Source organism: Pan troglodytes, chromosome 9 (assembly GCF_028858775.2).
Source record: "Pan troglodytes isolate AG18354 chromosome 9, NHGRI_mPanTro3-v2.0_pri, whole genome shotgun sequence".
Classification (NCBI taxonomy): Eukaryota; Metazoa; Chordata; class Mammalia; order Primates; family Hominidae; genus Pan; species Pan troglodytes.
The window spans coordinates 53,001,895-53,026,329 of record NC_072407.2 but is presented as its reverse complement, the minus strand read 5'-3'; the positions used below and the strand labels follow the sequence as shown (position 1 = coordinate 53,026,329).

Below are 24,435 nucleotides of genomic sequence, written 5' to 3'. Positions count from 1 at the left end.
TCCCAATGCTATCCCTCCTCCCTCCCCCCTCCCCACCACAGTCCCCAGAGTGTGATATTCCCCTTCCTGTGTCCATGTGATCTCATTGTTCAATTCCCACCTATGACTGAGAATATGCGGTGTTTGGTTTTTTGTTCTTGTGATAGTTTACCGAGAATGATGGTTTCCAATTTCATCCATGTCCCTACAAAGGACATGAACTCATCATTTTTTATGGCTGCATAGTATTCCATGGTGTATATGTGCCACATTTTCTTAATCCAGTCTATCATTGTTGGACATTTGGGTTGGTTCCAAGTCTTTGCTATTGTGAATAATGCCACAATAAACATACGTGTGCATGTGTCTTTATAGCAGCATGATTTATAGTCATTTGGGTATATACCCAGTAATGGAATGGCTGGGTCAAATGGTATTTCTAGTTCTAGATCCCTGAGGAATCGCCACACTGACTTCCACAATGGTTGAACTAGTTTACAGTCCCACCAACAGTGTAAAAGTGTTCCTATTTCTCCACATCCTCTCCAGCACCTGTTGTTTCCTGACTTTTTAATGATTGCCATTCTAACTGGTGTGAGATGATATCTCATAGTGGTTTTGATTTGCATTTCTCTGATGGCCAGTGATGATGAGCATTTTTTCTTGTGTTTTTTGGCTGCATAAATGTCTTCTTTTGAGAAGTGTCTGTTCATGTCCTTCGCCCACTTTTTGATGGGGTTGTTTGTTTTTTTCTTGTAAATTTGTTGGAGTTCATTGTAGATTGTGGATATTAGCCCTTTGTCAGATGAGTAGGTTGCGAAAATTTTCTCCCATTTTGTAGGTTGCCTGTTCACTCTGATGGTAGTTTCTTTTGCTGTGCAGAAGCTCTTTAGTTTAATTAGATCCCATTTGTCAATTTTGTCTTTGGTTGCCATTGCTTTTGGTGTTTTGGACATGAAGTCCTTGCCCACGCCTATGTCCTGAATGGTAATGCCTAGGTTTTCTTCTAGGGTTTTTATGGTTTTAGGTCTAACGTTTAAATCTTTAATCCATCTTGAATTGATTTTTGTATAAGGTGTAAGGAAGGGATCCAGTTTCAGCTTTCTACATATGGCTAGCCAGTTTTCCCAGCACCATTTATTAAATAGGGAATCCTTTCCCCATTGCTTGTTTTTCTCAGGTTTGTCAAAGATCAGATAGTTGTAGATATTCAGCATTATTTCTGAGGGCTCTGTTCTGTTCCATTGATCTATATCTCTGTTTTGGTACCAGTACCATGCTGTTTTGATTACTGTAGCCTTGTAGCATAGTTTGAAGTCAGGTAGTGTGATGCCTCCAGCTTTGTTCTTTTGGCTTAGGATTGACTTGGCGATGTGGGCTCTTTTTTGGTTCCATATGAACTTTAAAGTAGTTTTTTCCAATTCTGTGAAGAAAGTCATTGGCAGCTTGATGGGGATGGCATTGAATCTGTAAATTACCTTGGGCAGTATGGCCATTTTCACGATATTGATTCTTCCTACCCATGAGCATGGAATGTTCTTCCATTTGTTTGTATCCTCTTTTATTTCCTTGAGCAGTGGTTTGTAGTTCTCCTTGAAGAGGTCCTTCACATCCCTTGTAAGTTGGATTCCTAGGTATTTTATTCTCTTTGAAGCAATTGTGAATGGGAGTTCACTCATGATTTGGCTCTCTGTTTGTCTCTTGTTGGTGTATAGGAATGCTTGTGATTTTTGTACATTGATTTTGTACCCTGTGACTTTGCTGAAGTTGCTTATCAGCTTAAGGAGATTTTGGGCTGAGACGATGGGGTTTTCTAGATAAACAATCATGTCATCTGCAAACAGGGACAATTTGACTTCCTCTTTTCCTAATTGAATACCCTTTATTTCCTTCTCCTGCCTGATTGCCCTGGCCAGAACTTCCAACACTATGTTGAATAGGAGCGGTGAGAGAGGGCATCCCTGTCTTGTGCCAGTTTTCAAAGGGAATGCTTCCAGTTTTTGCCCATTCAGTATGATATTGGCTGTGGGTTTGTCATAGATAGCTCTTATTATTTTGAAATACATCCCATCAATACCTAATTTATTGAGAGTTTTTAGCATGAAGGGTTGTTGAATTTTGTCAAAGGCTTTTTCTGCATCTATTGAGATAATCATGTGGTTTTTGTCTTTGGCTCTGTTTATATGCTGGATTACATTTATTGATTTGCGTATATTGAACCAGCCTTGCATCCCAGGGATGAAGCCCACTTGATCATGGTGGATAAGCTTTTTGATGTGCTGCTGGATTCGGTTTGCCAGTATTTTATTGAGGATTTTTGCATCAATGTTCATCAAGGATATTGGTCTAAAATTCTCTTTTTTGGTTGTGTCTCTGCCCGGCTTTGGTATCAGAATGACGCTGGCCTCATAAAATGAGTTAGGGAGGATTCCCTCTTTTTCTATTGATTGGAATAGTTTCAGAAGGAATGGTACCAGTTCCTCCTTGTACCTCTGGTAGAATTTGGCTGTGAATCCATCTGGTCCTGGACTCTTTTTGGTTGGTAAACTATTGATTATTGCCACAATTTCAGCTCCTGTTATTGGTCTATTCAGAGATTCAACTTCTTCCTGGTTTAGTCTTGGGAGAGTGTATGTGTCGAGGAATGTATTCATTTCTTCTAGATTTTCTAATTTATTTGAGAAGAGGTGTTTGTAGTATTCTCTGATGGTAGACTGTATTTATGTGGGATCGGTGGTGATATCCCCTTTATCATTTTTTATTGTGTCTATTTGATTCTTCTCTCTTTTTTTCTTTATTAGTCTTGCTAGCGGTCTATCAATTTTGTTGATCCTTTCAAAAAACCAGCTCCTGGATTCATTGATTTTTTGAAGGGTTTTTTGTGTCTCTATTTCCTTCAGTTCTGCTCTGATTTTAGTTATTTCTTGCCTTCTGCTAGCTTTTGAATGTGTTTGCTCTTGCTTCTCTAGTTCTTTTAATTGTGATGTTAGGGTGTCAATTTTGGATCTTTCCTGCTTTCTCTTGTGGGCATTTAGTGCTATGAATTTCCCTCTACACACTGCTTTGAATGCGTCCCAGAGATTCTGGTATGTCGTGTCTTTGTTCTCGTTGGTTTCAAAGAACATCTTTATTTCTGCCTTCATTTCGTTATGTACCCAGTAGTCATTCAGGAGCAGGTTGTTCAGTTTCCATGTAGTTGAGCGGCTTTGAGTGAGATTCTTAATCCTGAGTTCTAGTTTGATTGCACTGTGGTCTGAGAGACAGTTTGTTATAATTTCTGTTCTTTTACATTTGCAGAGGAGAGCTTTGCTTCCAACTATGTGGTCAATTTTGGAATAGGTGTGGTGTCGTGCTGAAAAAAATGTATATTCTGTTGATTTAGGGTGGAGAGTTCTGTAGATGTCTATTAGGTCCGCTTAGTGCAGAGCTGAGTTCAATTCCTGGGTATCCTTGTTGACTTTCTGTCTCGTTGATCTGTCTAATGTTGACAGTGGGGTGTTAAAGTCTCCCATTATTAATGTGTGGGAGTCTAAGTCTCTTTGTAGGTCACTCAGGACTTGCTTTATGAATCTGGGTGCTCCTGTATTGGGTGCATATATATTTAGGATAGTTAGCTCCTCTTGTTGAATTGATCCCTTTACTATTATGTAATGGCCTTCTTTGTCTCTTTTGATCTTTGTTGGTTTAAAGTCTGTTTTATCAGAGACTAAGATTGCAACCCCTGCCTTTTTTTGTTTTCCATTTGCTTGGTAGATCTTCCTCTATCCTTTTATTTTGAGCCTATGTGTGTCTCTGCACATGAGATGGGTTTCCTGAATACAGCACACTGATGGGTCTTGACTCTTTATCCAACTTGCCAGTCTGTGTCTTTTAATTGGAGAATTTAGTCCATTTACATTTAAAGTTAATATTTACATTTAAAGTTATGTGTGAATTTGATCCTGTCATTATGATGTTAGCTGGTGATTTTGCTCGTTAGTTGATGCAGTTTCTTCCTAGTCTCGATGGTCTTTACATTTTGGCATGATTTTGCAGCGGCTGGTACCGGTTGTTCCTTTCCATGTTTAGCGCTTCCTTCAGGAGCTCTTTTAGGGCAGGCCTGGTGGTGACAAAATCGGTCAGCATTTGCTTGTCTGTAAAGTATTTTATTTCTCCTTCACTTATGAAGCTTAGTTTGGCTGGATATGAAATTCTGGGTTGAAAATTCTTTTCTTTAAGAATGTTGAATATTGGCCCCCACTCTCTTCTGGCTTGTAGGGTTTCTGCCGAGAGATCCGCTGTTAGTCTGATGGGCTTCCCTTTGAGGGTAACCCGACCTTTGTCTCTGGCTGCCCTTAACATTTTTTCCTTCATTTCAACTTTGGTGAATCTGACAATTATGTGTCTTGGAGTTGCTCTTCTCGAGGAGTATCTTTGTGGCATTCTCTGTATTTCCTGAATCTGAACGTTGGCCTGCCTTGCTAGATTGGGGAAGTTCTCCTGGATAATATCCTGCAGAGTGTTTTCCAACTTGGTTCCATTCTCCGCATCACTTTCAGGCACACCAATCAGACGTAGATTTGGTCTTTTCACATAGTCCCATATTTCTTGGAGGCTTTGCTCATTTCTTTTTATTCTTTTTTCTCTAAACTTCCCTTCTCGCTTCATTTCATTCATTTCATCTTCCATTGCTGATACCCTTTCTTCCAGTTGATCGCATCGGCTCCTGAGGCTTCTGCATTCTTCACGTAGTTCTCGAGCCTTGGTTTTCAGCTCCATCAGCTCCTTTAAGCACTTCTCTGTATTGGTTATTCTAGTTATATATTCTTCTAAATTTTTTTCAAAGTTTTCAACTTCTTTGCCTTTGGTTTGAATGTCCTCCCGTAGCTCAGAGTAATTTGATCGTCTGAAGCCTTCTTCTCTCAGCTCGTCAAAATCATTCTCCATCCAGCTTTGTTCCGTTGCTGGTGAGGAACTGCGTTCCGTTGGAGGAGGAGAGGCGCTCTGCGTTTTAGAGTTTCCAGTTTTTCTGTTCTATTTTTTCCCCATCTTTGTGGTTTTATCTACTTTTGGTCTTTGATGATGGTGAGGTACAGATGGGTTTTTGGTGTGAATGTCCTTTCTGTTTGTTAGTTTTCCTTCTAACAGACAGGACCCTCAGCTGCAGGTCTGTTGGAATACCCTGCCGTGTGAGGTGTCTGTGTGCCCCTGCTGGGGGGTGCCTCCCAGTTAGGCTGCTCGGGGGTCAGGGGTCAGGGACCCACTTGAGGAGGCAGTCTGCCCGTTCTCAGATCTCCAGCTGCGTGCTGGGAGAACCACTGCTCTCTTCAAAGCTGTCAGACAGGGACATTTAAGTCTGTAGAGGTTACTGCTGTCTTTTTGTTTGTCTGTGCCCTGCCCCCAGAGGTGGAGCCTACAGAGGCAGGCAGGCCTCCTTGAGCTGTGGTGGGCTCCACCCAGTTGGAGCTTCCCTGCTGCTTTGTTTACCTAAGCAAGCCTGTGCAATGGCGGGCACCCCTCCCCCAGCCTCGCTGCCGCCTTGCAGTTTGATCTCAGACTGCTGTGCTAGCAATCAGCGAGATTCTGTGGGCGTAGGACCCTCCGAGCCAGGTGTGGGATATAGTCTCGTGGTGCGCCGTTTTTTAAGCCGGTCTGAAAAGCGCAATATTCGGGTGGGAGTGACCCGATTTTCCAGGTGCGTCCATCACCCCTTTCTTTGACTTGGAAAGGGAACTCCCTGACCCCTTGCGCTTCCCAGGTGAGGCAATGCCTCGCCCTGCTTCGGCTCACGCACAGTGCGCGCACCCACTGGCCTGCGCCCACTGTCTGGCACTCCCTAGTGAGATGAACCCGGTACCTCAGATGGAAATGCAGAAATCACCCGTCTTCTGCGTCACTCACGCTGGGAGCTGTAGACCGGAGCTGTTCCTATTCGGCCATCTTGGCTCCTCCTCTCAACATTCTTAAAGAAAAGAATTTTCAACCCGGAATATCATATCCAGCCAAACTAAGCTTCATAAGTGAAGGAGAAATAAAATCCTGCATAGACAATCAAATGCTGAGAGATTTTGTCACCACCAGGCCTGCCCTACTAGAGCTCCTAAAGGAAGCACTAAACATGGAAAGGAAGAACCAGTACCAGCCACTGCAAAAACATGCCAAATTGTAAAGACCATCAATGCTAGGAAGAAACTGCATCAACTAATGAGCAAAATAACCAGCTAACATCATAATGACAGGATCAAATTCACACATAACAATATTAACCTTAAATGTAAATGGGCTAAATGCTCCAATTAAAAGACACAGACTGGCAAATTGGATAAAGAGTCAAGACCCATCACTGTGCTGTATTCAGGAAACCCATCTCACGTGCAGAGACACACATAGGCTCAAAATAAAAGGATGGAGGAAGATCTACCAAGCAAATGGAAAACAAAAAAAGGCAGGGGTTGCAATCCTAGTCTCTGATAAAACAGACTTTAAACCAACAAAGACCAAAAGAGGCAAAGAAGGCCATTACATAATGGTAATGGGATCAATTCAACAAGAGGAGCTAACTATCCTAAATATATATGCACCCAATACAGGAGCACCCAGATTCATAAAGCAAGTCCTGAGAGACCTACAAAGAGACTTAGACTCCCACACAATAATAATGGGAGACTTTAACACCCCACTGTTAACATTAGACTGATCAATGAGACAGAAAATTAACAAGGATATCCAGGAATTGAACTCAGCTCTGCACCAAGCAGACCTAATAGACATCTACAGAACTCTCCACCCCAAATCAACAGAATATACATTCTTCTCAGCACCACATCGCACTTATTCCAAAATTGATCACATAGTTGGAAGTAAAGCACTCCTCAGCAAATTTAAAAGAACAGAAATTATAACAAACTGTCTCTCAGACCACAGTGCAATCAAACTCAGGATTAAGAAACTCACTCAAAACCACTCAAATACATGGAAACTGAACAACCTGCTCCTGAATGACTACTGGGTACATAACGAAATGAAGGCAGAAATAAAGATGTTCTTTGAAACCAATGAAAACAAAGACACAACATACTGGAATCTCTGGGACACATTAAAAGCAGTGTGTAGAGGGAAATTTATAGCACTAAATGCCCACAAGAGAAAGCAGGAAAGATCTAAAATTGACACCCTAACATCACAATTAAAAGAACTAGAGAAGCAAGAGCAAACACATTCAAAAGCTAGCAGAAGGCAAGAAATAACTACGATCAGAGCAGAACTGAAGGAGACAGAGACACAATGAAACCTTCAAGAAATCAGTGAATCCAGGAGCTGTTTTTTTGAAAAGATCAACAAAATTGATAGACTGCTAGCAAGACTAATAAAGAAGAAAAGAGAGAAGAATCAAATAGACGCAATAAAAAATGATAAAGGGGATATCACCACCGATCCCACAGAAATACAAACTACCATCAGTGAATACTATAAACACCTCACGCAAATAAACTAGAAAATCTAGAAGAAATGGATAAATTCCTGGACACATACACTCTCCCAAGACTAAACCAGGAAGAAGGTGAATCCCTGAATAGACCAATAACAGGCTCTGAAATTAAGGCAATAATTATGAGCCTACAAACCAAATAAAGTCCAGGTCCAGATGGATTCACAGCCGACTTCTACTAGAGGTACAAGGAGGAGCTGATACCATTCCTTCTGAAACTATTCCAATCAATAGAAAAAGAGGGAATCCTCCCTAACTCATTTTATGAGGCCAGCATCATCCAGATACCAAAGCCTGGCAGAGACACAACAAAAAAAGAGAATTTTAGACCAATATCCCTGATGAACATCGATGCAAAAATTCTCAATAAAATACTGACAAACAGAATCCAGCAGCACATCAAAAAGCTTATCCGCCAAGAGCAAGTGGGCTTCATCCCTGGGATGCAAGGCTGGTTCAACATATGCAAATCAATAAATGTAATCCAGCATATAAACAGAACCAAAGACAAAAACCACATGATTATCTCAATAGATGCAGAAAAGGCCTTTGACAAAATTCAACAGCCCTTCATGCTAAAAACTCTCAATAAATTAAGTATTGATGGGACATATCTCAAAATAATAAGAGCTATTTATGACAAACCCACAGCCAATATCATACTGAGTGGGCAAAAACTGGAAGCATGCCCTTAGAAAACTGGCACAAGACAGGGATGCCCTTTTTCACCACTCCTATCCAACACAGTATTGGAAGTTCTGGCCAGGGCAATCAGGCAAGAGAAAGAAATAAAGGGTATTCGATTAGGAAAAGAGGAAGTCAAATTGTCCCTGTTTGCAGATGACACTATTGTATGTTTAGAAAACCCCATCATCTCAGCCCAAAATCTCCTTAAGCTGATAAGCAACTTCAGCAAAGTCACAGGGTACAAAATCAATGTGCAAAAATCACAAGCATTCTTACACACCAGTAACAGAGAAACAGAGAGCCAAATCATGAGTGAACTTCCATTCACAATTGCTTCAAAGAGAATAAAATACCTAGGAATCCAACTTAAAGAGATGTGAAGGACCTCTTCAAGGAGAACTGCAAACCACTGCTCAATGAAATAAAAGAGGATACAAACAAATGGAAGAACATACCATGCTCAGGGATAGGAAGAATCAATATCATGAAAATGGCTATACTGCCCAAGGTAATTTATAGATTCAATGCCATCCCCATCAAACTACAAATGACTTTCTTCACAGAACTGGAAAAAACTACTTTAAGATTCATATGGAACCAAAAAAGAGCCCTCACGGCCAAGTCAATCCTAAGCCAAAAGAACAAAGCTGGAGGCATCACACTACCTGACTTCAAACTATACTACAAGGCTACAGTAACCAAAACAGCATCGGACTGGTACTGAAACAGAGACATAGACCAATGGAATAGAACAGAGCCCTCAGAAATAATGCCACCTATCTACAACCATCTGATCTTTGACAAATCTGACAAAAACGAGAAATGGGGAAAGGATTCCCTATTTAATAAATGGTGCTGGGAAAACTGGCTCGCCATATGTAGAAAGCTGAAACTGGATCCCTTCCTTACACCTTATACAAAAATTAATTCAAGATGGATCAAAGACTTAAATGCTTGACCTAAAACCATAAAAACCCTAGAATTAAACCTAGGCAATACCATTGAGGACATAGGCATGGACAAGAACTTCATGTCTAAAACACCAAAAGCAATGGCAATAAAGACCAAAATTGACCAATGGGATCTAATTAAACTAAAGAGCTCCTGCACAGCAAAAGAAACCATCATCAGAGTGAACAGGCAACCTACAGAATGGGAGAAAATTTTTGCAATCTACTCATCTGACAAAGGGCTAATATCCAGAATCTACAAAGAACTCAAACAAATTTACAAGAAAAAACAAACAACCCCATCAAAAAGTGGGCGAAGGAGATGAACAGACACTTCTCAAAAGAAGACATTTATGCAGCCAACAGACACATGAAAAAATGTTCTTCATCACTGGCTATCAGAGAAATGCAAATCAAAACCACAATGAGATACCATCTCACACCAGTTAGATTGGCGATCATTAAAAAGTCAGGAAACAACAGGTGCTGGAGAGGATGTGGAGAAGCAGGAACACTTTTACACTGTTGGCGGGACTGTAAACTAGTTCAACCATTGTGGAAGACAGTGTGGTGATTCCTCAGGGATCTAGAACTAGAAATACCATTTGACCCAGCTATCCCATTACTGGGTATATACCCAAAGGATTATGAATCATGCTGCTATATATAAAAACACATGCACACGTATGTTTATTGTGGCACTATTCACAATAGCAAAGACTTGGAACCAACCGAAATGTCCAAAAATAAGAGCCTGGATTAAGAAAATGTGGCACATATACAACATGGAATACTATGCAGCTATAAAAAAGGATGAGTTAGTGTCCTTTGTAGGGACATGGATGAAGCTGGAAACCATCATTCTCAGCAAACTATCACAAGGACAAAAAAACAAACAGTGCATGTTCTCACTCATAGGTGGGAATTGAACAATGAGATCACTTGAACACAGGAAGGGGAACATCACACATAGGGGCCTGTTATGGGGTGGGGGGAGGGGGAGGGATAGCATTAGGAGATATACCTAATGTAAATGAGGAGTTAATGGGTGCAGCACACCAACATGGCACATGTATACATATGTAACAAACCTGCACGTTGTGCGCATGTACCCTAGAACTTAAAGTATAATAAAAAAAATCAAACTTTCCAGAGAAGACATCTCCAGAGAAGACACACTGAATATGCAACTGCTAGGCTTCAGGCACCCAATAATTACTGCTTACCTAGATATCCACAAATCTTCTAGACATGAGACTATTCATAGCAGATTCTGGTGTGTATCACATTTGTAATGAAGCACTTCATCCTCACTTACTCTAATAAAAATACTTTAAACTTACTTCCCAAGGCACTTTTGTCTAGTCTAAGCAAACATGTAGCTATCCCAGCTTTCTCAGTTATTTTAAATAAATCAATATTTAAAATACCTATAATTAGCGTATTTATAATATATTGGTTTGTGTTATATCAAGTAATTATAGTTTGTTTTATTATGAGACAGACTGTCATTCTGTCACAGGCTGGACTGCAGGGCACCACCATGGCTCACTGCAGCCTGGATCTTCTGGGCACGAGCCATCCTGCTGCATCAGCCTCCTGAGTAGCTGTGACTATAGCATGTGCCATCATGCCAGGCTGATTTCTAAAGGAATGTTTAGTAGACATGAGGTCTCACTATGTTGCCTCCACTGGTCTGGAACTCCTGGCCACAAGCCATTCTCACACCTTGGTCTCCCCAAGTGCTGGGATTGGAGGTGTGTGCCACCATGCCTGGGCTCCTTTTTTATTCTACTACGTTATGCATCATTTGACATTTTGGGTCTTAAAAGTTATAATTCCACAGCGTTCATGTAATTATGGAACCCATAAAGAGCTTACAATTACCAACATATTATATACATGGAAAAGTCTTTTCTTAACTTCAATTTTATCGTTTAAATTGGCATATGTTTATTAACTTGTTTCTGAGATTCATCAGCTTTGTTGCATTCAGTGAGTTATTTATTGTTTTATAGGATTATTTTGCATAAATACACCAAATTTATTTAGCTATTCTACAGTTGAAGAATATTTTGGGTCTAATTTAGAGCTACTATACAAATTGATGCAGTGAACAATATTGTGTATGTTGAAGTATATGTAGGCAATCAGTTGACTATATTTTAGAATTAGAATATCTAGCCCATAAGAAATGCTAATAGTCAGTTTCCCAAAAGGGATATCCATTTACATCTCTCCAGCCATGAATAAATTTCATTTATTCTGTATCTTTGGCAACACACAATATTGTGTGTCTTTAAATTTTGGTATTTTTTATGGGGGCCTGTGGCACAACTGGTGGATTAATTCTTACTTTTTTAAGACTAATGAAAGTGAGCACTTTTTTATATTTGGCTAGTTATTTATGTATCCAATTCTGTAAAGTGTCTGTTCAGATATTTTAGCCAATCTTCTATTGAGTTCACTGTCTTTTATTTATTACAATTTAAGTATTCATCATATACATGTATTATATTTTACTTTATGTATGTTGGGGTGAATATCTTTCTCCACTACTAGTTTGCATAATGTTTTTTGAAACACAGAAGTCATCATTATCAATATAAATGAACTAATTGTTTTAATTATTAGTTTGTGCCCTGGTTAAGAAATCCTTATGAGAATATTGTATCCGGTTCCCCTTCCTTTCAGGACTTCAAACTATCTGGAAATGACTGTGTATGGTTTGAGGTAGGAGTCAATATTTAGTTACTTTAAAAAAAAATTCAATTAATCCAGCATTGGTCTGATCACATTGTGTATTTCAATGTAGACAAGCACACTACTAATGAAGGATTATTCATATCTTTGGTGAGAATTGCAAAATAAAGCCCAGCATAGAAGGTCAAATAATATTACCTCAAAGGATAGATTAATACAATGAAACCTGATGGATAAGTGTAATATAGTTAGATAAAGAGGAAGAAAAACATTTCCCAGTTATCACTGAGGCTTCACTCCAAGTTTTTTGCATGAAGCAAAAGATCCTGACTGTCTTCCATTGATTTTTACTTCATTCAGACATGTCTGCCATCTATTATTTCACTCAGTGACAGTCAGAAATAAAGAAAAAAAGAGAATATACTGTATGCCATGATCATGAATAATGATTTTTCAAAAATTATTTAATAAAGAACCAATACATATACTTTTAGTGTTTTCAGCATATTTAATAGTAACACAATAAATGAGTTTTGATAACATTAGAAGGCAATTCAAGATATAAAATAGAGCCTATTTGTCCTGTATGTTAAGGCACAAGGAAGAGGACTTCCTGGGATAAAGGGGTTCCCACAGCATGTGAACACATTTCTGATTTGTCTCTGGTCAGAAGTGAAAACAGCAAAAGATAGGCCTGAGAGGAGGTGAGAAAGAGCAATTAGGGATGGTGTATATTAGGGAGCTTTGATTAACATCAACAAAGCTCACAGTCTTAGCCTCACAATCCAGGAATAATCCTACTCAGCTGGTAGGTCTTGGGATATATTGCAGCATAAGTGGGGAGGTGGTAAAGAGACTGCGTTGAATGTCATTCTTAACACACCCAAGAAGAAAGAGTCCCTCCTCTCCATCTATCTTCTCATTCTGATTCTTCTCTTTCCAATACATATTACAGACACCAAAAGCCCAATTCCAGGAGTCCCCTACATGGACCTCCCAGTAATATTTGCCCGAGGTGAAAGTCTGAGCACCCCATGCAAGAAAACTTCCAGGTGTTGCAGTGAAATAGGGTACATCTTGATGGTCACATCCAATACACATGCTTTTCAAAATTCCATATAGAAAGATATCACTGTTGGCTTCTTCATGATACAGAGTAATATGCACTGCAAAAAAAAGAGAAAACATGCATAGACGTGTAAATAAGAAAAAAATAATTGTTCTATCAAGAAGTTACTTTACCAGCAAATGTAAAGTCATAAAAAGTTTTGCTTGTAACTTCTAGTAAAGTATAGAGATGGTTAATATTATATACACAATATTATATACAAGACAAACAAAACCCTAACCACAGATATTATGTTTTTTTGAAAACTTACATATTGAGAGCCAAATGTGAGACCAACTTCTTTCAATCCAATTTTCAAAGTAAAATTTATACATTGTATGCCCTAAATGTAATGCTGTTATCAAGATCATTATTTAGAAATGTTTCTTATTCTTAAAAACTAGTGCTATCATTTTGGAAAGAATGTGAAAGTGAAGATTTTCACTTACTCTAGAACTGCTCTAGGTATCTGGATAAAAGTCCGTATTTACATGTTATAAGTGATAATTTAAAGCAGATCTCTGCAAAATCTTTGACCAGTCTCTCTGCTGTCCTCCATGCTAGCTCTGGGCTGAAGCTGGATTTTAGACTTAACATGTAGCTCTTCATATTGCAATTAAACTGAACTTATTTTCATTTGTAATTTTACTTATATTCACAAAATGATTTCTTCCTTTTAGCTTTACCTATTAATTCAAATGTTTGCAATATATGAATAATATATACACATTAAAAAAATACAAAACCCCCAAGAATCTCCAGAAAACTATATTCCCCCAAAGAACAGTTCTTAGCAGTTCAAATGAATACACTAAAGAAATGTACAATTTTGTATTTAACATTAAATAATTCACCATTCTGAGCATTATTTCATTTGCTCCTTTTTTAAATTTTCTACACTACTCCTTTTTCCCGTTATATAACTCAGTACATATTATGCCAGAAAGTATTTCTTTTTCACTATCTTTCAAACTTAATGCTATAAATCTGACTGTAAATACAGACACGGATACCAAAGGGTTGCATGGTTATATTGTTCACTTATGTCTTAAAAGAAGTAAAATATTTGATAAAATATGAAATATTACCTATGTGATCCTAACAATAATAATACTTAGATAGTGGGAGTGCTGCCTGTGGGTGGAGACTTACCTCGGAATTGGTTGAGCCTGTCCCTCAGTCCAGTGATGGGCCCTGCACTGAGCTCTGGATTCAGAGGCTGGGGCATGTGCAGCAGCACGGACTCACTCCTGCAAGGAAAAACCTGCAGTTACAACATCTACAGCCATAAAATAAATAAAAATCACTATTTGTATGTAAAAGACATTTCATGAGAATCCTTTGAATCTACACATTTGATAATTCAAAAATTATTCCTTCCTTTTGCAAATTAATTCTTTACAGTTTCTAAATTTTAAAGCATGATGGAAGAATCTAAGCCAGAATTCAATCTGATCCTTCTTTTTTTTTGCCCCAAATGTGTAAGGTTCCTTAGCTTTATGGCCTTGAGAATATTTAGAAACGAAATTCTGAGTTCCACTTCTTGGCAGACTCCCCTGACACCTTTGTCTGAAATAGCGGGGTTCTGGGGAGACTGATGCATCCACTGCTTCCTTCTCAAGATAAAGAATGGAAACTTGTTCTCTCCCCTTTTAGCAAAGAACTTCCCTAGAGACTTATACAGTTCTAACACTCCACAGTTTTTTTCAATCTATTTTTCAGAACTGTTAACTGATATGTATATATGTATAAAAAACAAAACATCAACACTTTTTCACTGCTAAAATACTTCCTCCTCTTCTCTCCTGCTTCCTCTGGTGACTTTCTCACCATCCACAAAACAAAACTCTTATCTTTCTCCTGTGCAGGCTTTCAAGCAATAAAACAAAATCAGGGGCCGGGCGCGGTGGTTCACGCCTGTAATCCCAACACTTTGGGAGGCCGAGGCGGGCGGATCACGGGGTCAGGAGATAGAGACCATCCTGGCTAACATGGTGAAACCCCGTCTCTACTAAAAATACAAAAAATTAGCCGGTTGTGGTGGCAGGCGCCTGTAGTCCCCGGTACTCGGGAGGCTGAGGCAGGGGAATGGTGTGAACCCGGGAGGCGGAGCTTGCAGTGAGCCGAGATCGCGCCATTGCACTCCAGCCTGGGCTACGGAGCCAGACACCGTCTCAAAAAAAAAAAAAAAAAAAAAAAAAAAAAAAAAATCAGGAATCAAATTGTTTGTTTTAGTTCACTCTTCTTTTATTCATTTATTTACTTCGTGGCCTTGTCTTTTAAGGTGTGGGAACGAAAGTAGATGCAAAAAAAAAAGTGGTATCAATATCTTAATTATTTATGCCATGACTTTAATAAAGCCTGCTTTGATAGTCGTGGAATCTTAAAGAACATATGCTAAAATCTAGGTACACACTCACCTGTGTAATATGTCTCCAAAAGCCTGAAAAAAAAAAAAGAAGAGAGATTTAGTGCATTTCACAAGATGCATCTTTCACTAAGTTCAGTGTGAGATTTGTACTCAGTTTCTGAAGATATTATTCCCCTACCATCTTCTCTTCTGGAAAGTATTTTCTATTTCTTCTGTAATGAAAAACCCAGTCAGTTGTATTGTTATTAATTAACGTCCTGGGAAAGTCTGAGTCTTGAAGACATTCTCTAAACAAGTGAAGGGAGAAGAGGCCCAGAAGGTCTATGCTCTGTGGTAACCATGAAAAACCTACTCAGTCATCTTTAACTGAACCTGTTACCCAAATGAGTGGACCCCAAAATAATGTTAATGCAAACCTAGATTCCCAAAACTTCTGATCTTGCCATGTTTACAAATTAACCTAAATGTAAATGAATCACTCACTATTCTATACATGTTTAACAACCCAAAGTATATTATTGAATTAGATGGGGAATATTTCTTGGGGCTGTTACCTTGACCATTCCACAAAGTTTTGTGGCTGGTGGATAAAGTAGGAGGGATCTTTGGCCTGGTAGAATCCCTTAGTGGGGCTATACTCTCCCAACAAAGTAGCATTAGTTATGTGAATGTGTTTTTGAAAACACATCATGGAAATAAAATTAGGGAGATGGATTTCAGCCATGAGGAAAATACTTATACATGTGAATATTCAAAAACCTGAAACCACATGGCGAGTTTGTACCTGAAGTAGCTCCACATCTGGTTTATGGCACATTTCGTTCAGCTCCTCATACATTCCTCTTAAAATCTCCATCCTATGAGCCATTTTGGCTTTACTTAAATGAAGTCGATGAAAAATATCTTTCCCCTTCTTTTTCAGCATCTCCAAATTATGTTTTTCTTCTTCATGGTGAAATGCAGGCATCTTCTGATACTCAGCTCTAATTGCTTCTAGCCTTAAATTCACATAATCCTGCAGTGATAATGGGTTAGTCAAAAGAGAAATGTATATATCCATCTCCTATTAAATCTCACTGATTCCTTTTGTCTCTCGAACGTCCAATAGTTCAAACCTCTGTCTTGCCAGTTCTTAGAATCTACAAATTTTGTTCCTTTCCTTTCTTCTGTGTAAAGATCAACATAGCTGTATCTGACCAATTACATTAAATTTATTCAAGATAATGTGTTTTCTAAGATAGTTGAAAATAAAAAAACACAATTTGAATTTCGCTATTCCAACCCATATTTATGGAAAAGTAAGAAGAGTTCATGCTTAAGAGTTGGAGTATAGGGCTATAGTTACTAGAATGGAAACACTTATTTCTATTTCTGAGATATGCAACAAGTTGCTTAAACTCATTATATGTAAAATGACCTTAGACTAGCATGTCCAGCTAAGTGCATTTCACCCAGCAAAACCTATCCTAATAAGGCTGCATTTATGATTTGGCCATCTTTGTCTCCCTGAATTCATTTCCTTCTATTCTTTTTCTAAGTCATCCCAATCTGAAACATAGACTTCTTTGTGGTTCCTCTGGCCTCCAAATATACACAAACTCAAAATTACTGCATATGCTATTCTCTCCAACTAGAATTACACACACACATACATACATACATATATATATGCACACAACCACACACACATACATACATATACACACTCATGGTCCACATATATATCCACACACACATTTGTGTTCCCCCTCCTCTTCAAAACTTTGTTTCAATTTGAATTTTTCAGTGAGTCTTTTTTCTGACCACCCTATTTAAAACTCAAACACTAATCTCCAGTTTCTGGCCTCTATTGTCCTTTTCTACTTCCCTGCTTGATTATTCTCCAACAAAAAACCTACCACACTCAAATACATCATGTATTGCATATATTTGTGTATTGACCATTTGACTCTCTTATTTGGATTGTATGATTTGTGAGGACAAAGGTGCTTCCTTTCTTCTTTACTAGTATATTTTCTAATTTAATATTCAACATAGACTAGGTTCTCATGAAATACTTTTCAACAAACTAATATTAGCTATCATTCCCTCAAAATATACATCCACAAAGAGAAAATTATTTTTAATGTTTTTCTGAAGTCCTCAGAGTTCTCCTTATATTTAGATACTAGTTCCCATATTTCTGGCATGTTTACATGTCTCCCTCAAGACACAAATCCGTATTTCTCACCACTTTTCTCATCGTATGTTATGTATTTTTCAATATTAATTAGTTGAGATTCTTAATTTCATGGTTTCCCTAGATTTGCCCTGTCACTTTTTCTGCCTCAAATTTTCCATACAATTCCAAATACTACTTGCACACTAGCATTCAGATTAATGCTGACCGACACAGAAGTTTCAGTTGAGCATTCCATGACTGCCAAATAACCCTTTTGCCTAGCATTTATCCATCCAGCAAATATAGAATGCTGTGAGATGGCCCAGTTTCTTGGATCTGTTGGTGTATAACTATAGGTTTGTATGAAACAAACCAGCATGCTTTGGGTGACATCAGTAGTTTTCTTAGAAATCCTACCTAACAGGCATACTATTCTATATAAAAATGAGGCCACTTTTTCTCAATGTTTTCTCTCGCTTTTTTTTTGTTTTTTTTTACTGAATCCCAGAAACATTACAGTTTGATATCAAGTTCCTATTTTAAGAGTCACCCATTTGCCCACCATAAGTTCCTGGAGAAGGTAGAGTAGTACAGGACTAACCTTCCAGCATCTGGTTCTGGTGGTTTCCACATTCAGGTTTCTGTGATTTTCACAAGCTTTTTCCCACAAAGACTGCATTTTCTGTAAAAGCTTCTCCTGCAAAAGAGCCATAAATTGAAGCACCAGTGCAGACCATGACATAGGGAGGGGCCCCAGAATGAGAGACAAATAAACCCCTAGTAAATGGCATTTCCTTTGTTTCCCTTCATGTTTGTCAAAGCCCAGAGGTTGGAAGCTAAGAAAGCCCAAACAAAGCTGCTTAAAGGGACTCAGAGTTTGTTTTATCCAATCTCCAAGAAAATAGACCCACAGGAATTTTATGCATCCTTTACAGAAATCGATCTTCAGAGCCATCACTTACCCGGTGTTCCTCAGCAGCCGACTCAATGGGACAGTGTCTGTGATCCCGGTGCTCCTGAGAGCTGGAGCACAGCAAACAGAGCAGGCTCCTGTCCACTTCACAGAACATCTTCTTTGTCTCCCTGTGAGTGCCACACATTTGCTCCTCAGAGCTCAGGAATAGCCAGAGACTGACTTTTCTAGCAAGAGAAGCCATCTTCTTGAAATGAATGTTGGTTTTGAGGTTTATCTGCCCTGTTGACTTTGTGCATTCAGAGCACTGGACAAGAAATGGGCTGTCTTTCCAGTTGAGGTAGAAACAAGGCCTGCAAAAGCTGTGCCCACAGTCTACGGTGACCGGGTCTATGAAGTAGTTCATGCAGATGGGGCAGATGAGTTCCCTCTGAAAGATCTGTAAGATTCCAGAATTCATGTTTCTGAGGAACAAAGAGAAACATGTCATTTTGGGGCCTGGGTTGATGAAAAGCTTCTAAACATGTGGAGATATGTGATAGTTATATTTTCTTCTCTTGACAGTGTTCATTAAAGTACAACAAACTATTTCTTCTGTTACAAACTTAAAAATTTACACATAGAGGGAGTCTCCTGGCTTTATAACAGATATTACTAACTAGAGCACTCACAGTCCCTTCTACTCCTAGTTCCTGTCTGTAGCATAATACGAACCTATTCAACTACCCATTTTCTGAACGTAGATCTGGAAATTGGGTTTTGATTCTAAGTGGTCAGAATAAATCATAGTTGTCCCTATTCTTCTTTCAATAACTGATGAATGACTATGAAAGAGTGGGAAAAAACTACCTGGGCCAAAGAAATATGAGAAGATGGCCAAAGAAATATGAGAAGATGGTTCTATGACATATTTTTATAGAGGGTCACAAAAGCCAGGCAGCAAACCACCATGGCACAAGTTTACCTACATAACAAGCCTGCAAGTCCTGCAGTTATCCCAGGACTTAAAATTAAATTAAATTAAAAACAAAGACCCAAATCAAAACAAAATTTTTAAAAAAAGCCAACCAACCAAATAAACAAAGAAAAAGACTGCAATTAAACCAATCAAGGTTCACTAGTAGGGAAAAGAAAAATTATTAAAGATATTGGGTCTTTTTATTTTCTTGTGGATTAAATTAACTTCCCCTAGGGCTGTGCAAACTCTGAACTAACATATAGGAGGTTTTTGTTAAACTCAGAGAGGTGTAATTATATTTCCATGGTGTGATGGTGAATTTTAGGTATCAGTCTGACTGGATTAACCAATACCTAGGGAACTAGTGAAGCATTGTTTGTGGGTGAGTCTGTGAAGGTGTTTCTAGAGAAGAGAGATATGTGAGTTGGTGAGCTGAGTGGGAGCCTCATCTCTCAATGTGTGTGGGCACCATCCAATCAGCTGACACCTCAGATATAAAGAAAAAGGCAGAAAAAAGGCAACTTCCTCCGTCTCTCTCCTGAAACTTTTTCTGAAGCTTTCAGACTTGAGCTTAGCCAGGATACCGGTATTCTCAGGACACCAGCTTAGAAACAGCCTATATTGGAACTCTCTAGACTCCATAATCAAGCAAATTAATTTTCCTGATGAATTCTGTCCCATGTAGAATCATGTATAGCTTGTGGACAGATGTATGTTCTGAGAAATGTGTCAGGTGTTTTTAGTTTTTTTTGTTTTCCTTTTTTTTGAGACAGAGTATCCTTCTGTCACGCAGACTGAAATGCAGTGGCGTGATCTCAGCTCACTGTAACCTCCGCCTCCAGGTTCAGAGTGATTCTCCTGCATCAGGTTCCCAAGTACCTGGGATTACGGGAACGTGACACTAGGCCTGGCTAATTTTTGTATTTTTTTAGTAGAGATGGGGTTTTGCCATCTTGGCCAGGCTGCACTTGAACTTCTGGCCTCAGGTTATCTGCCCGCTTTGGCTTTCCAAAGTGCTGGGATTACAGGCACGCGCCACAGTGCCTAGCCAGGTGGTTTTATTGTTTTAATATGATAGAATATACCACACAAATCTAGATGGTATAGCCTACTACACACCTATGGTATACACTATAGCCTATTATTCCTACAATAGGCTACAAACCTGTACAGTATGTTCTGTACTGCATACTGTAGGCAACTGTAACACAATGATAACTATTTGTGTATCTAAATATAATTGAATACAGAAAAGGTACAGTAAACATATTGGTATTATAATCTTATGGGACCACCATATGTGGTTTGTGGCTGACTCAAATGGCCGATAAATGTATCTGCACACATATACGTACACATCCTATGGTTCTGTCTGGAGAACTCTGACTAATATAAAAACTATAATCTTTGTTTTGGCAATTTTAAGTCCTTTAGCATAAAGCAGCATAAAGCTGCTAGTTTGATATCACTTCTGAATTTAAGTGAAAGCAGTGAAAAATCTTAGAATTGCAAATATTTTCCAGAACTCATCTAAGACATTGTAAGAAATTTTACACAGTTTAATAAGATTGAGATTCAAGTGAGATGACAATCACAATCACATACCAAATTAGGTCTTATAAATTTACTTGTTCAAAAAATTGTGTTTTGATTTCTAAAGTAGGATATTTTGGGGAGCTTTCTCATTGTTTTAGTTTCACTATTTTGCATCGCTCATCATTACCTTACTAATTTAAAGTCAAGTCTAAAACCTGAATGTTATGAAAGCAAATAACTTCATCATTCATTAATGCCTTCTCAATTCAATTTGACAATATTAATACACTCATTATATACATATACACACACACCTATGTGTACATATATGTATCAACTCCATATATTCATTATGAATACATATCTGTTGCAGCAAACACTAGATATTTTGTTTTTCAGAACTATATTAAACAATCATAGAAAGCACAAAATAACAACAATTAGTATCCTTATAATTCATAAAATCTATAGTAAGAACATGAGTTACAAATGGTATCATTGTGTAGATTTAAGATAATGAGATATTTTTAACACTCTAATTTATTATTGTGTAAAGATGATATAATTTTATCAATATGTTTCACTCACCCCTGAGTTCTTTTAATGGTTCCCACAACGATTTTTCCAAAAATAATTTTGTTAAGTTCACCTCAAGGTCAGAAGCTCATTCACTGCCATACTGAATTTCAGAGGTCACCAAAATGCAGTTCTAAGTGCAGTCCTTCTCCTTCAGAGAAAACTGAGCTTGTCTCTTCTGTGTCCTTTTATAAGAATCTGTGGAGACCACACCCACCTCTTTATGGGTATTTAGAGCATTCAGAAAGGTGGAGACAAAGATGATTAGGTTTATGCAGTATTTAGAAGACACCTTTGCAGCTCTGATTAAATTATCATCACACTTGCATTCTGAACACCAGTGCCTGAATGAATCATATGTAACATAAATCCTGTCAGAGCATATATAGGCTAGAAATTAACTAAGATGCATTTTATACTGTTTATTGAGTTTCTTCCATGATACAGGCATTCCTCTAAGCGCACATTTATTTATTCTAGAGAAAGGGTCTCCTTCTGGAGTGCAGTAGCATAATCATAGCTCCCTGCAGCCTTGAATTCCAAGTAATCCTCCTGCTTCAGCCTTCCAAGTAGCTAAGACTTTAGGCTCACACTATATCACCTGGCTAATTTTTTTTGTTGAAATTTTTGGTAAAGTCAGTGTATGACTCTGTAGCCCATGCTGTTCTCCAACTCCTGGCTTCAAGTGGTCCTCTGGTCTCGGCCTTCCAAAGTGCTAAGAGTACAGGTATAAACCACCTCATCCAGCTTAAATGCTGCTTTAGTACATTTATAGGATATTTCCAGAGAAGTCCAATGGAAGATAAAACTTTCCTTTTTGTTTTCTGTTTTCTACCACTCTAAGAGAAATCCCTGATTAACCAAATAAACCCACTAACCTGGGGTCTCTCACTGAATTTACAAAACTTCACCAGTTTCATGGGTGAAAGATGAATTATTATTTTAACGTTTTTCTCCATATAGTGCATGATGTCCTACAATGACTAGGAGTGCACCATAGGAATTATTTTGGGGATTACACATAACTTTTAAGATATAGGCAAATTCACAAATACAGAATCCAAATGATAGAGATGGACTATATTTTTCTTTCTATACCAAATCTTTTTGTTGTTATATGAAAATTATTTTTTTAAAAAGAGATTTCAGAAGGGACTACTCAAATATCTTCTGATAGAGGAATTCTTTGCCAATGGTCCAGAAGACTTATGGTCAAGACTGTCAAAACAGTGAAGACAAATCTGTCAGACCCAGGTCTGTCCAGGTTCAAAGACAAAAGCAGAACCCATAAGATATATGTATAGTTAGGGAGATTCACATATGAATTAAGTGCAAAGACTTGGCTTACCCAATTGTGGGGGCTGCTTAAGCAAATGTGAGATCCTGGGTACAGTCCATCAGGAAAAGAAATCCCCCACTGGCTGGATCCCAGTGGTCATGAATCAAAGCTTTGGTTTAAAGTCAATACGGGGCAACTGGAAGATTAGAGTCCCATTTGCCGTTTAAAATGTTGTTCAAGGAATGCCTATGTGTTTCTTTAAAGGACTTTCACTGATGAAGTCAGGCTTACTTGGGTACACTTCCTAGTCACAGGATTAGGACCTTTGCTTGCATCTGCAAAATGCCTTTCCAGCAGGTCCTAAGTAAGTGTTTCATTGAAGAATAATAAGGTATGTCTATGCCACAAAATGGCTACTGCCCTCATTTTCCTCTTTGTACATACATGTACTCAAGTTGACACATCATAAAATCATCCAGAGTTTATATTTCATTAAATACAAGGAATTGAACAATAGATTTTCTTGTTCTATTGTCAGTTTACTGTCCAAGACCACCAACTGACTGACCACCCTGTATGCACATTCTGTACCTCAATAAATCTAAGTAATTAACCAAAGTGTCCACACAGAAGTAAGATCTGCGCTGGTTGTGTGTGGGGGCCCTGTTGGCTCAGTCCTGGACTCCAGAGTGGGAAACTTGTGAAACCCTCGGTCATGGACTGGATCCTGCGGACATTCTCTGCTTAAATTCTGGAGCTCCGTGGCGGGGCCCTGGTACTCCATTACAAGGTATGATGATGCTGTGTATCAGGAAGGAATTAAGGTAAGGAGAGAAAGGAAGGTAGGTAGCTTCTGATTTTATTTCAACCATTTTGCACCACATCATTCACTTATTCAAACACTCAGCTTTAAGCAGTTGAAGCCTAGAGCACTGGAAATTGGGAGCTTTCAATTACAGACCTACCTCTGTCTACTGTGGCATTATCAAGGAAACAACCTATTTTCCTACTTGAGTCTCAGACCATGAAACAAATATAAGAAAGCAATTCTCTTTAGAGCTGGCATTTTGTAGGTTCCAAAAGTCCTACCCAATCCAGGAGAGTAGAGGTGGGTATAGGCAAGAACAATCCGTGATGTGGATAAAGGACACTCCAGCCAATTTGGAATATTTCCTTATTTCCCAGTGCTTCTCCTTTTAATAAAAAAGATACTTTTTTGTACATGAGACTGTTTTCATTCTAGCATCTGAAACCTACCTCTACCACAAAGTTTTCTGTTGAATTACACATCTATTTTTGAGAATCTGGTAATAGACTCTTTTTCATCTGGGTTCTAAAACTCATTGGAAAATCTTTGTATGAAAGTTGGTGATCTATTTCTGCTTCCTTAACATATGTAGAAATCTGACTTTATTTAATTCTGGAAATTTTTAAATTTTTATAAAAATGCCATCCTATGATAAACACCATTTAAAACCTAGGTATTATAACTCCTTTGACATTTTGTTTGTTTTATTTGCGCACATGGAGAGAATTCTGCATATTTTTTCCCATGCTAACAAAATGTATTAATTTCCCAAAAAGTTGTATTTTGCTTTCTGGATCCTGAATGTCCAGGGCTATCTTTTCTTTAACATACTTTTTTTGGCATTTCTTCTCAATTGTTTTACCCATTTATTGTCTATTTTTCTACAAACCCCAGTCATTTTCTCTTGAAACCTCTTCTCTATTTGAGTGGAGAGAAAT

The 24,435-nt window shown here is 38.4% G+C and overlaps 1 protein-coding gene across 1 annotated transcript; it reads right to left on the bottom strand.

Moving 5' to 3' along the window:
- Positions 1-12,341: 12,341 nt before the first annotated feature.
- LOC466737 (tripartite motif-containing 49-like) lies at positions 12,342-18,800 on the bottom strand. Its single transcript, XM_024347140.2, is given in 6 exon segments — positions 12,342-12,953; positions 14,048-14,145; positions 15,316-15,338; positions 16,051-16,281; positions 18,029-18,124; positions 18,390-18,800. Coding segments are annotated over 6 exon segments (1,359 nt in total). The 3' UTR covers positions 12,342-12,453.
- Positions 18,801-24,435: the final 5,635 nt, after the last annotated feature.